The sequence below is a fragment of the Netta rufina genome (assembly GCF_964035555.1).
Source record: "Netta rufina genome assembly, chromosome: 15".
Lineage (NCBI taxonomy): Eukaryota > Metazoa > Chordata > Aves > Anseriformes > Anatidae > Netta > Netta rufina.
This window is the reverse complement of record NC_140138.1, coordinates 13,748,329-13,761,750: the sequence shown is the minus strand read 5'-3', so window position 1 is coordinate 13,761,750 and position 13,422 is coordinate 13,748,329. Positions and strand designations below refer to the sequence as shown.

At 39.7% G+C, this 13,422-nt stretch overlaps 1 protein-coding gene across 1 annotated transcript in view; it reads left to right on the top strand.

Annotated features, from left to right (window-relative positions):
- CARD11 (caspase recruitment domain family member 11) overlaps positions 1–13,422 on the top strand; it is a 43,330-nt gene that overhangs the window by 17,406 nt on the left and 12,502 nt on the right. The window contains exons 2-11 of the mRNA XM_084295811.1: positions 4,003–4,215; positions 4,852–4,989; positions 5,616–5,941; positions 7,210–7,389; positions 9,157–9,309; positions 9,406–9,531; positions 10,007–10,204; positions 10,683–10,862; positions 11,884–11,938; positions 13,148–13,251. Coding sequence (XP_084151937.1) covers positions 4,003–4,215; positions 4,852–4,989; positions 5,616–5,941; positions 7,210–7,389; positions 9,157–9,309; positions 9,406–9,531; positions 10,007–10,204; positions 10,683–10,862; positions 11,884–11,938; positions 13,148–13,251 — 1,673 coding nt within the window. The remainder of the gene's footprint in view (positions 1–4,002; positions 4,216–4,851; positions 4,990–5,615; positions 5,942–7,209; positions 7,390–9,156; positions 9,310–9,405; positions 9,532–10,006; positions 10,205–10,682; positions 10,863–11,883; positions 11,939–13,147; positions 13,252–13,422) is intronic.

Genomic DNA, 13,422 nt, shown 5'->3' with positions numbered 1-13,422 from the left:
CCTCCTGCTCCTAACCATGAGTACAATACCCTTTTTGTGTGTGTGTATTTCATGAAGGGCATATCAAGAAATCAGCAATGCTAGCTGAAGCCCTCATTTGCAGTCTGCTACATGGTGGTTTCTCAGTATCGACAGGCTGTCAAGAATTCACAGCAAGGGCATGCAAATAATTAAGGAGCTGAAGGGTTAATTTTTGCACCATCATGAAATTAAATCCCAAAAATGAAGCCTCAGGATGTGCCTTGATGAAGAGCACTTTATAGAACCCCTGGTTCTGAAGCCTAGAGGCTTTATTCCCTTGATCAGTGGAGAGTGTCACTGACGTATGAAAGCATGGAGTCTGGGTGAGAACAGAGAACAGCTTTAACTGCAAGGTGATTTGTTCAGTTGAAAAATATAACAAAAAAATAGCAAACACATAGAAAGATTCATTTGTGTGTAACAGCCAAGAGAAGAATATTCCCCGAGAGAGCAAAGGAGATGAGGGGAGTAGAGCGTTTCTTTCAGTGTAAAAAAGGGATTCTCTCTTTTATTTGTCTGCATCTATAGAGACCTTTGAAATAGATGGGACTAGCTGAGATTATTACTGGATTAAGATCTCCTGCGGTTAAAAGCTACGTTGTATACTAACTACTGAAAGGAGCAGCAGGAGAGCAATTTTTTAACTGCTGTGGCAATTCTTATTTCTTTTTGGGTACTGTTTGTTGAAGTCAGTCCAAGTCTGTGATTTCACACCTGTGATTTGTAATGGACATTGTAGTATTTCTGACATATCACAACTTCTGAATGTGTTAGGTTACAACTTGAGAGGTGCTGGAGTCAGAAACTAACTAGATAGTGATAATGAAGGTCAGATGAAATGATTACACAGTTGAAAACTTTTTAAGTCTGTCATTTTTAATTTGATAAGTAAAAACAACTTCTGTGCAATGTCATTACAGGAAGGAAGCAGGAAATAAGATCCTTTAAAAGACTGCAATATACATGTGCTGCTGAAAATCTCCTTTTACAATTAAAGCCACTAATGCAATACCTTTATTAGCTTCCCTCTGAGTTTCAGTTGTCACATCTGGTTTTGTACCAGCATAATAAAATTTCATCTAATCATAAGCGTTTTATTTCTTATTCAATATTATGTTATGTGCTAAATCTAAATATTAAGTGGTTACTATGAAGGCTGCTCTATTAGTATCAGCTATTGGTTTCCATTGTCTCTGGAAAAGCTGCAAAACACAGTGGAGTTACGTGAAGTTTATATACTCATAGACCAGTCTAGCCAAGGAAACACAACAGGCAATACCCAAGCTCTGGGAAGGAGAAGAGTGCTACCCATTTTGCAGTAGTAATCCCTCAAAGGGGGTGAGTAACAGCACGGAGAACTAGGAGAGAGCTTAGCTGTGCTTCTGGTAGGGTATTTCCATCTTGAAAATGTGAAGAAGAAAGCAAAAGGATGATTCTCACATTGCTACATGGCAATGACAGACTACTCCACTGAACATTGTTTCTAAGGGCTTGATCCTGACAATAGGCCGTGCTTAATAAGTCTGCTACCAGAAATGCGCTTTTAAAATTCTTAACCACTCGTACAATATATTTATTACTTTCCCATTAAATGTTATATCCTCAAAATAACAGTATAGATATGTTATGCCCGTACATGAAGGACTATTTGTTAAAGGTATTTTTAATGTAATGTAAAAAATGTATTCATGTTGAGAATTATGCTGATGAGTGAACTTTTCTTTGAATCATTTAATGAAGAAATCCCTTACTAATGTCCTAAGGGAAGTGCTGACAGAGAGTGTAATAAGTTCTGGTTCAGTGCAGCAGACTGCAAGATACTTTGCATTTTATAAAATTCAGGCAAGTGCTTCTGAGGTCCATCTGTGAGCTTACTGGAATGCTTTGGAAAAGCAAAGGGCCTGCAACATACCTTTTTTTTAGATGCAGTAGCTGTGGCTAGATGACTAAAATACTGTGACCTTCTGCTTTATTGCCTTCTCCACATAATTCAGCTTTTTTTTCTTTTTTTTTTTTTTTTTTATACAATGTTTGTTAAATTCACCTTTGAAATTAAATATACATTTTTTTCCAGAAAAACTGGTGGACAGTAAGGTTCATGAGAATGTATGAATATTTCAGATGAAGCTATGTTTCACCATCAGAATTCCTCCCACTGCTACCTACTTTATATAGTTTTATCTGTTGTTTTACCTTAATACTGTTAATTGCTCCAGTGTCAATTTTACCACATGCAAATGCTGGTACACAGTAAAAATTTATTCCGTCTTGTAAGCAGTTCATAGTCTCAGAGAGACTTTCTCCTAATGACAGCCATGGCCCCATGATCCTAGATCCCACCAAGCAAATGTGGTCTTCCCTGCCCTCTGAGGATGGCTGTCTCTTCTGGCCCATTTAATAGCAGCCAGTGGAGTAGTAAAATGTACATGCAAGCAGCAGAGCTAATGCTAAAAAATGGTTCCTGGGATATGAAATTACAAAGAAAAGAATTCTGCAAGAGCTACTGGAGTACAAGAGAGAACAGCAAAGCTTCTGGCACTTCTCCCATAACCTGTCCATGATATGAGGAACTCATTCAATTTTTTCTCATAGAGACATTGAACCCCAGCCTAGAATTCTGGACAATTTGGGAAGACATTTGAAAGCATAAGGCAAGGAACATGCGTTTTTGTAGGACTATTTTGCATTTTATTATGATAGAACACTGACAAACACATTATCTAGAAGATTAGCACTTGCATTTTTAGTTTCCAAAATGAGGAGTTAATCGCCTCTGGCTATACAGAATAATAGCTGGTTCTGCCCAGTGACGTTCAGTGTAATGTATCATGCTTTGCAGTTCCTAAAGTTGGAAGCTGAGGAAATTATAACACAATGCAGAGAGCTTTTCTGGTCCAAGAAAAACACCTTGCTTTAGTTACTGATTACCACCAAAGCCTCATAAAGCACTGATCTCAACTCTTATGACCTAAGAACTGCACATTCTTCTTATACCATGGTCTCTGATAGGCTAAAATAACTCTTGAAACAGAAGCTTAACTTCCATGTGCCACCTGGATTGCAAGATCTTGAAAAAGCAAGAATGTAAAAATGAGACTTTTTTGAGATCTGACATTTATCACAAATTTAAGAGGGAAAGATTTTTACAGTTTCCTTACTATTAACTTAGCTTTACTACAAGTTTTTTTTCACCTTGTTGCCCGCCTTGTAACCTTCTCTAATGAGATGGTTACAAATTAGGAGTTGGCAGGAAATTGCTTAGCAAGCACTCAAAGATCATGTGATAGCTTTTGCATGAGCCAAGAACGTTTTCAGGCTTCAGTGATACAATGCTCATACCTATCCACTCATGCAGAGAGAGGCAAGGTCTGAACTCACGGGTACTGGCATTCGTGCCCACATGTCCATCGGTACACACACAGCTCCAGGAGGCAGGCAGGCATAACTACTTGCCTATGAGTTAACTCTTCTTTAGATACAGTTATTTTCATCATTTGGCTTGTCACAGATATGCAGGGAAGTTGCATGTTCAAATCAGTACAGCTGAGAGGAGCAGGGGAGATGAGAATGAAAGCCGTAGCTTCCTGCAGTGAGTATTTGTCTTTGTTCTGAGCTTTGTATGTTCATACCCTTTCTTGCATCGCACCACGTCCTTTACTATTGCTTCTATTATGAAGAGGGATTCTCTGACTTCAGGAGACCTTCATGGAGTTAGCTGAGCTACAGATTCATCACCAGAGAGCAATACACAATAGTTCATAGACTCAAGATAGCTCTTGTCTGAACTGTCACTTTCCAGATGAGCTGTGGACAGGCTGCACTTCAAAGAGTTTCAATATAGGGCAGACTCAGCATTAGTCAGAAGTGATTTTAAGCTCATTCTATATGACATGGAAGCACAAAACCAAAACAAACCAAAACAAAAACAGGATAGAAACTGTCCTGTTTGATGTTCATTTGCCAATTGTTTCCCTTGTTAAGGAGGAGAGCCGGAGATGGATGACTGCCTGGAGACACTGAAAGATGAGGAGGAAGCTTTGTGGGAGAACGTGGAATGCAACCGGCACATGCTGAGCCGGTACATCAATCCTGCCAAACTGACCCCCTACCTGCGGCAGTGTAAAGTAATCGATGAGCAAGATGAAGATGAGGTGCTTAACTCGCTTATGCTGCCCTCCAAAATTAACCGAGCAGGTAATTATTTTATGAATGGCTACATCTGTATCCCTGTTTGAATGGTATTACTTTGCTAAGTCTAGAGGGAGCCCGTAGCAAGTTACAGATTGTCAAATGGAAACCATATATCCCATTTATGGGAGGTTTAATGTGAAGAGGGGGAATCTACTGCTGTTATTTTGATAACAATGACTCTTGCCAGTGTTGTGCAGACCAGAGCTTGTGGGGTACATGTTCCCATCACAGCCTTGGCAAATATTTCATTTAACACAAGCAGCAGCCCTTGTCATTCCAAGGGTAGATTTTCAGCTGTCTTGTGGTGCTTTGTGATTTGTCACCGAAGGGTCTGCCATCCTAGCATTTCAGTACTGCCTGGTAAAAGCTGCACTGAATAAGGCATCTTTTGAAATTCCTGTTCCAGCGACAAATTTGCTTGCACACCTTCAGAATAACGATCAGCGCAAACATAAAGAATGTGTGGCATTACTTCATGAGTTCAGCTGAACTCAATTAATCAGCCAGATTTTCCACAGTGCATTGCTGTGTCAGAGACAAACCTTAAAGAGATTTAACTTCAGGGATACGCCGCTTGCTTATGCTACTCATAGTGCTGTTAAGTCACCTCTCAGTCTGTTCCCTGTGGGTTGTTCTCAGGGCGGCTACTGGACATTCTTCACACCAAGGGCCAAAGGGGCTATGTGGTTTTCTTGGAGAGTCTGGAGTTTTACTACCCTGAGCTCTACAAACTGGTGACAGGGAAGGAACCCACAAGGAGATTTTCCACTATTGTTGGTGAGTAAAATCAGTCCCAAAGCCTATTGAAATGAGGACTATCTTGAAGACTGGGTTTGATCTTTTAGGCAAGAAGTGCGAATAAAAGCTAGTGTTTTAGTAGCATTGTGCAGTTTTTCAGTCCTTTTCAATGCACAAGGAAAGAGCAACAGCTGAGGTACAAAGAAAAGGAAGATCCCAGTTGTATGAATGGGGCTGTAGAGCTTCCAATGAAGTGACAGCCATTACAAGAGGTCTCAAGAGAAGAAGCACTGGAACAGCAGACTTAATTTACGTGGATGAGTGACACATGCAGAAAATCTGAAGGATTCAGATTAATTGTATTTGTACAGATCCATTTTACAATGTTTGTGCTATTTCCATAGGCATGTCAGCTCAGCTGCAACAAGACAAATTTTAAGGCTTCATATTCTATCTAAGCAAAGCTGTATGCATGTATATTGTGATTCTGGTAGTAGTATGCTGTGTAATACTTGTACTGTTCCCAGTTAGATATATAAATGTGTATGTATTTGTACATAGGCTACATCTCTGTATATAATTTGGGATACTTATTTCTTATTCAGTTTTGCTGACCCTACTTAAGTTACTTTAAAAGAAGTTGATAAACTGTTCACACATTTCAGTGGAGGAGGGACATGAAGGTCTTACCCATTTCCTAATGAATGAGATCATTAAGCTTCAGCAGCAAGTAAAGGCAAAAGATGTGCAGCGCTATGAACTCTTGGCAAAATCTCGCCAGCTGGAGGATGAGAGAAAACAACTAAAGCTGAACAAGATAGAGCTGCTGACCTTTCAGGAGAGATACAATAAGATGAAGGAGGAAAGGAACAACTACAATGATGAGCTGGTCAAGGTGAAGGATGAGAACTACAATCTGGCCATGAGATATGCCCAGCTGAGTGACGAGAAGAGCATGGCTGTGATAAGAAGCCGAGACCTCCAGCTAGAGGTGAGAGAAATGCTCTGGGTACCTTTAATCAGGAATAGTAATGGAGGATGCCAGTGGCATGGGGCAAAAAGAGACCTTCCCTGACAGTAGAGAGATGTAGAGCTCTCATTCGCTTTGCTTGTCCAGATGATTAGGGGCACCACTGTACAGAAATGCCTACTGCAGTGATGTGTATTAATGGCAGGTAATTTACATACTTATAATGGATTAGGAGAAAATAACATTCATAAAAGCAAAATTTTAAAAACATAATTGTTTGCTAGAATAATAATTTTAGCTTTTCGCTCAATAATGTATTAAGGCAGTTATCCAGGTTTGCATTACAGTGTTTTACTGAAAAAGTCTCACATAGAATATTGAAATATCTTGGGGCCATTTAGAAAACAGAATTGTTTCAAGTGCACTAAAATTTATTCTTGTGTGTGTGTCACAGGTGAGACAGAGTAAACAACTACCCACAGTGGATATGGATACTGAGGTTTATTTTAGAACCAAAGAGATTAGACATTTTATGCCACTTTGCTTTTTCACACAGTCATTTGTTCCCCTCCCTTGGTGCTGCCTTTTATCAGGCTCAGTGCTCCTACTCTGCATGGAGATCGCTGCTGGTGCAGGAAGCTCAGGCAGAAATTTGTGTCAGTTTCTGCTGCTTGCAGTCACCAGTCGCAGGTGTTACTGGCCAAGGATGCTGGGTTTTCAGGTTTTCCCTGGCATTCATATCCATGCATCTCTGATCTCCAGGATACTCCACCACTTCCAGGTTTTTCCTCCAGCCAAGATCATCACCTTCTTCTTTCCACACTCCATTCCTTCTCAAGTTACTTTTTGGGAACCCCTCTATTCTATCCAGAATCCCAAGCCCCCCTTTATTCCCAATCCAAATAGTTTATGTGCAGAAGCACAATGTGTGGTCATCCTCCTAAGCAGTAGTTCTGTCTTGAATCTCTATTTATTATAGGATCAAGGATGTGATGCTTTATTAGTCCCAAATTTATCAAAATTTGCAACCAGTCCATACCAGTTACAGCGAGCAAGTAGCAGGCTTCTGCTTGAGAGTTCAAAAGTTCAATACTGGACTTTCACCACACACACATATATACACAATTATCTGCTGCTTGTTAGCATTCGCAGTTTAAGTTATTTTTTCCACCTATGACAGTATGTTTTCACCTGAAAGTGAGAGTGTTTCCAAAACAGTCACTGCCAGAGCTAGAAATGATTTCTTTCCTTTCTTATTTCTCCTTTTCACTGCTCCCTGGCTGTTCTAGATTGACCAGCTGAAACATCGCTTGAACAAGGTGGAAGAAGAATGTAAACTGGAGAGGAACCAGTCACTGAAACTGAAAAACGATATTGAAAACCGACCCAAAAAGGAACAGGTGCTGGAGCTGGAGCGGGAAAATGAGATGATGAAGACTAAAATCCAGGAGTTACAGTCCATCATTCAGGTATAAATGCAGAGTACTACACTGAAGAAAGCTACACACTTCAACTTACCCTCCCTGCTTACCCAGATGATGGAATCAGCAGCCTTTGACTGCTCCTTGCCTCCAGGCATCCCCACACTCACCTCCCATACTGTCTCACATACTCCATTTCTCACAGCCTGCTTCACAGTATCTAAATATCTGGAGGAGGCTGGGAGTGTAGACAGAGAAGCAGCTGGTGGTGACAGCTCCCACACAGTTTTAGTAGGAATAGGGGGTTGAGTCCACAGTGGGGAAACTAGAAACTATGAACAGGAGAAATTGGCATGGTCTCTGCTACAAAAAATATTGTCGTCTGATAAGTCAAGCTGTTGAGAAATAGGCTCTTTCAAGGTGCAGAGTGCAGCTGTTTAATTAATGAGCATTCAACTCCATGTTTTAATCCTGCCGTGGTCCTTTTTACCAGTATGTCAGTACAAAGCTGGGCCTATTAGCCAGCCTAGAAATTTTTGACACTGTCCCTGTGTACCCTGTTCTATGCTATTGCCTCACCTGTGCCAAAAAGTCCTGATGAAGCAAAGCATAATAAAGGTTTCTGAACTTGGGTGGTCACTGATTTCCAGAATGCCCCATAAAGAACTGCTGTAACTTGCACAAGGAGCTTAACCAGCCCTTTTTTGGGAAACAAAATTGGGAACAAGGTTGATACGCAGCTAATTTAGCACTGCATTACACTGTGAAGAGCATAGCCAAGTATTAGGGTATATGTGAAAGTGATCAGCACTTTGCTGGGCAAGACTAGTGGCCTTTTAAAATAACACTTTAAAAATTATCAATAGAAAACATTTCAGAACATGGCCGTAGCCTTTAGCAGTGCCTAACAGATCTTAGTTTTAATACAAATCCAATTCAAAGGTTGAAAAAGCATGTGGTGTAGAAGGTTCTGGGAGTTCTGGTCCATGTAGACTCTCTCATATTGATTGAAATGGTCTTATACATGTAGCACCTAAAGTAACAGATGAATTATCACGAAATGTCTAAAAATAGGGTTGTAATTCTCCTAAGTGAAAATATAAATGAACAAAAGGCAGTTTGTTTTAGAAATATTTACTTTATTAGGTAACCGAAATGTCACTGAAATCTCCAACTTAGTCTAGGTATTTTAAAAATAAATATGCATGTTACTTGCTTGCATTTTGTGCCTTTTTCATCTTGCATTCATTGTTAATTTTGGATGACAGTTTATTTGTTGGAACCTGCTCTGGTAATCTTGTTAATTTTAAATCTGAAAGAAAAAATATTGCTGGACACCATAGAAAATGAAGCTGTGGTACAAGCGAATTTGGGCATGTTTAATATTCTCTAAGCATAGCCCTCTAAAGCCTATGCATGCTTTAAAAATTCCTCTGAATGTTTTCTTAGGCCCTGATCTTTGGCAAAGGGTGAATTTTGTGTTCAGTGAGAGCTGATTAATAGAGAAGAATTTTAAATGCAGGGCTTGGAGTGAAGAATTGTGACTGCATCCAAAATGGATCAAATTATAGCCAGTACAATAAAACAGTAAAACTGTTCCTTCATCAGACTATTCTGACAGCAAGACAGACTTTATTCATCTTCTCTGGCAGTATTTTAAAATATGAACAAATGTCCATCTCTTCTGCTGCTTTCCCATTGCAATACCATGTTCATTTTATATTCCTCTTGTTTGTTACCATCTTTGTTTCTTTTTTCCCCTACAATATTCTTTTCTCTTTCCCTGGCCTGTCTCATAAAAATGTCTTTCATCAGGCTGACAAGCGGAGTTTACCAGATTCGGACAAAGCCATTTTGGATATTCTGGAACATGACCGTAAGGAGGCACTAGAAGATCGTCATGAGTTGGTCAACAAGATCTTTAATCTCCAAGAGGAGATTCGTCATGTGGAGGACTTAAGAGATAAGGTGAGAAACGAAAGGATGGAAAGAAACAGGATATTTCAGGCTAGTACCCAAAAGATCTTTTAGAGCAGTAGTAGTTAATGATCTGCCATTTTCCAGTATCTTGAAGAGAAAGAAGATTTGGAGTTAAAGTGTTCAACGCTAGGAAAAGACTGTGAGATGTACAAGCACCGTATGAACACTGTGATGATACAGCTAGAAGAGGTGGAAAAGGAGCGAGACCAGGTATCTAACAGTTAAAGTGGGGAAAATTAGTAGCAAAAGCCCGTATCTCTTCTGTGTCACTTTGGGGGACTGTGGGTAATTGGACCCAAAATACCATTAAAGCATAAACATTTACAAGAAACTCTACTCATTGGAATTTGCATTATAATAATTATACGCAGGATGATATTGGGTTGTTACCACAGAGTAGCATCCTCTTAAGATCTTAACAACTACTGCAGGCTTCATATTAGTGTCCATACAATTTGCACTCTGGAGTATTTTGCCACCAACCCAGAGAGAACTGGAGATGAACCACCCTCATCATCATATTTTTAAATGGTACTACTGTGGCACGTCCTGGTCTTCACTGCTGTGTTAATTGGTGGATGGTTACAATTTCTGAAGTCCCCATTCCAAATGCCTTACAAACAAAACCACCGGGAGAAAGTATCTGGTGCCCAGATACAAAACAGGTTTCTTCTCTCCACTGCAGGCATTCCGCTCACGTGATGAGGCTCAGACACAGTATTCACATTGTCTGATTGAAAAAGATAAATACAGGAAGCAGATTCGAGAGCTGGAGGAGAGAAATGATGAACTCCGAATTGAAGTGGTTCGGAAAGAAGCTTGCATTGTTAACCTAGAGTGCAAACTCCGACGGCTCTCTAAGGACAATAATTTTCATGACCAGGTAGGGTTGAGAAAGACAAACATGAGTTATTTATTTAAGACTTCACTTGTAAAACAATATAGTATGGAAGGAAGAGAGGACTCCATTTATTTCCTCCATTAATTAACTAAAAAACCTACTTCTACTAAATGCCAACGCTCTGAAAATTTTTTCAGTGCAATGGGGTTCAAGTTATCCACGTCACACACATAGCTTCTCAAAGGCTGGAATTTCACATCTTGATTTAAAATGGATGGGAAAAATTGTAGAAAGAATGAATTTCTGCACTGGGGTAGAAATTGTGAATTCTTTTGAGGAATTTGTTCCAGTAGACAAAAATCCCCACAGATGTCAATCTGAGTTACTTTTTTGGGACTGGACCACATTCTATGTGAGCTGAAGCACTCAAGTCACAGAAAATTCTATCAGATTACTCTAAAGGGAAGTCATGAGCAATTGTACCAAACTCTTCTCAGTAGTGTTTCCCTCTGATCTTTAGAGTTTGCCAAGGAATCTACCCATTACCATTATCTCCCAGACCTTTGGGACTTCTAGCCCAAAAGCCAATGGTCAGGAAGCAGATGACTCCTCCACTTCTGAAGAGTCTCCAGAAGACAACAAATTCTTCTTGCCTGATCAAGCTCGACTCAAGAGAAGAGTGAACCTAAAGGGAATCCAGGTATGTTTTAATATCAGTCTGGAATGGTACAGTGCAGGGACTGTTAGAACAAAGAGATGATACATGTTGTGGTTATGCCTCTGGAGCACTGTGCTATAAAGATAGGAACAGATTTGTATAATACTGTCAGTTTTTACCCTGTGGTGATTTGTGTCTTGAGGAGCAGATTTAATCAGGTTTCATTGACCATTTTCTGTCCCTTTTCTCCATATTCTCCTTGCTTCTGCTGTTCATTCACATTCTTGGAGCGCTGTCAATAAATTGATTCATTGCCTCCTTAACAGTAGTGAAAAAAAATGACATAATGCCAGAAGTCTAGCACACAAGGAACTAAAGGTGGAAATTGAAGCATTGGTGGAAAAGCTCACATCAATAGGTAGAAATAATACAAAGAAATGGACACAATCTAGAGTCAAATTAACTGTCTAATTTAGAATTAAATTATGGCAATTTCCTCTCACTCAAAAGTAAGGGGTAGCATGAGTTAGGTCCATGATTTCACCAACTAGCTGCATTCACACTGCTATTATCTGATGCTATGTTCATGAATTGTAAAAAATATACAGTCTAACATTTGGGGTTTTGAGCTTCTCTTCCCTTTCATCTGCATTTGAATTCTCCCTGCCCTTCATAACCTTTCTGAGCTTTTACTGTCATTATTACTTATGGCAATAGAGCTGCATTTTTTACATTTCATGCTCCAAAAGGATGCCTGTTGTATTAACAGCTGCCTGAAACCAGTCCCAAGGCACCCACTTAGCTTTTTTTTTCTTACTTTGTTCCCTCAGCAGATTCTGGAAATTGCAATACATTTAGGCCAGATTTTGAAAGTACTTAGGTAGATAAATCCCATTCATGGAAGTGACATTTAGATACCTAAATATCTTCAAAGTTTGAGGTCCTGTTGTTTAAATGAGGACAAATATGCAGCACAACAGTGAAAAGGGGGGTGAAAATCTCTTTTTTACAGTATGTGGCAAATATCCTGCATTTGTTTTGATTTTTGTCCTCTTTCTTATAGATAAATCCAAGAGCTAAATCCCCTGTCGGCATGAAAACAACATCAGAGTTTCAAGGTCAGAAAGAGCACCTATGTCATTATTCCTTTTCTGTTGCTTTGTCTCATTCATTCCATCTCTTTAAGTTATTTTAACAAACATTCCAATTCTGGATGTTCTTAACCAAGTCCAAGCCAGTAAAACAGAGAGTGTATCTCACAGTGACTAATGTCATAATCTGAAGTAGTCAAGTGTTCTACTCAATCAACCTCTCCATCCAGAGATACCTCTACAAACACACAATATTGCATTCAGTAACTAAATTTTCAGTTTACTTAATTTTCCTTTTAGCTTATAAAAATTGTAAAGGCTGTTTTGTGATACCTGTACTAAAAGTGATACTATTCTCTTTTGGCTGTTGGAAAAATCCTTCGAGCTGTATAGACCCCAATCTAGTGATCATCTAATGAGTTTCCTTGTCCTTCAGCAAAAAGGAAGGACTTTTTAGAAATTATTTTTTAAATCTAAAGCATTGCAAAGGCTGGAGTGGGGGAGGGTTGACCCACCCATCAGCCAGCTGCCAAGTTACCAAATTAGTTGCTGTATACTCCTAATTCCTCTTATTTAGCTAACACTGTTCTCAAAGCAAAGATCTTAAGCGGCACTTCCTTTATTTTTATCTGCTGCAGCATGGTAGCTGTTGTACAAAATAACAAGGTAAACGTGGTTTCCTACTGTAACACATCGTATGTATGTTTAGTATTAGGTGATGGCAAAGTTAGTTTGAATTAGAGGTGCTGGAGAAGGGAGGAAATCCACAGAGACATTAACCTGGGGCTGCTGAAGGATCTCAGACTTCCTGGTCCCAGCTGTAAATTTTTGGTTGTAAAAAAAGAAAAAAAAAAATTAATTCAGTGAGTCAGCCTTAATGCAGATTGTCAGATCCAGATGATGAAGGTAAAACACAAAGGAATAAAACAATCCTTCTCTAATCTGGTATTTAGTATTCGTAGAGCTAACAAAAAAGTGCAGGAAAGAATTGAAAGGAATGGTTGGCAAGAGGCTGTTCAGCATGGTGTGCATTTCTGTCCCAGGGCAGGAAAGGGTGCCAGTGCTGCCGAGTGCCTCCTGCAGCCTCTGTCCAGTACAGGAAGGACAAACATGATAAACTGAAATGGAAAGATAATCTTAGGTGTTTTTGCAAATCTGTGAAAGATTCTGTATTGAAAGTGATCTAACATCATTTTCTTTGCTGTCTGTATTTTTCTCTGTCATCTGTAAGCGCAGCAGTCAGAGCACAGGATGAAGATGGGGCTGATGCCAGCAATGGCCGCACAGACACTAGTTCCTCTAATTCTGTTTCCATCAGCAGCTGTGAAGTCAGCAAAATTGTAAGGAGCCTTCCGATGCCCCTTGCCTGTCTGCAACCTTCTCTCCTAACGTGGCTGAGAGCTTCTGCAACACGGTGTTATCGCTTCACTAGCATCCCAGCTGTGATCAAATTCAAGACCTTTGTCAGAAGCTCTCTTAATCCTTTTACCAGCATTTTGTTAGAACCATGT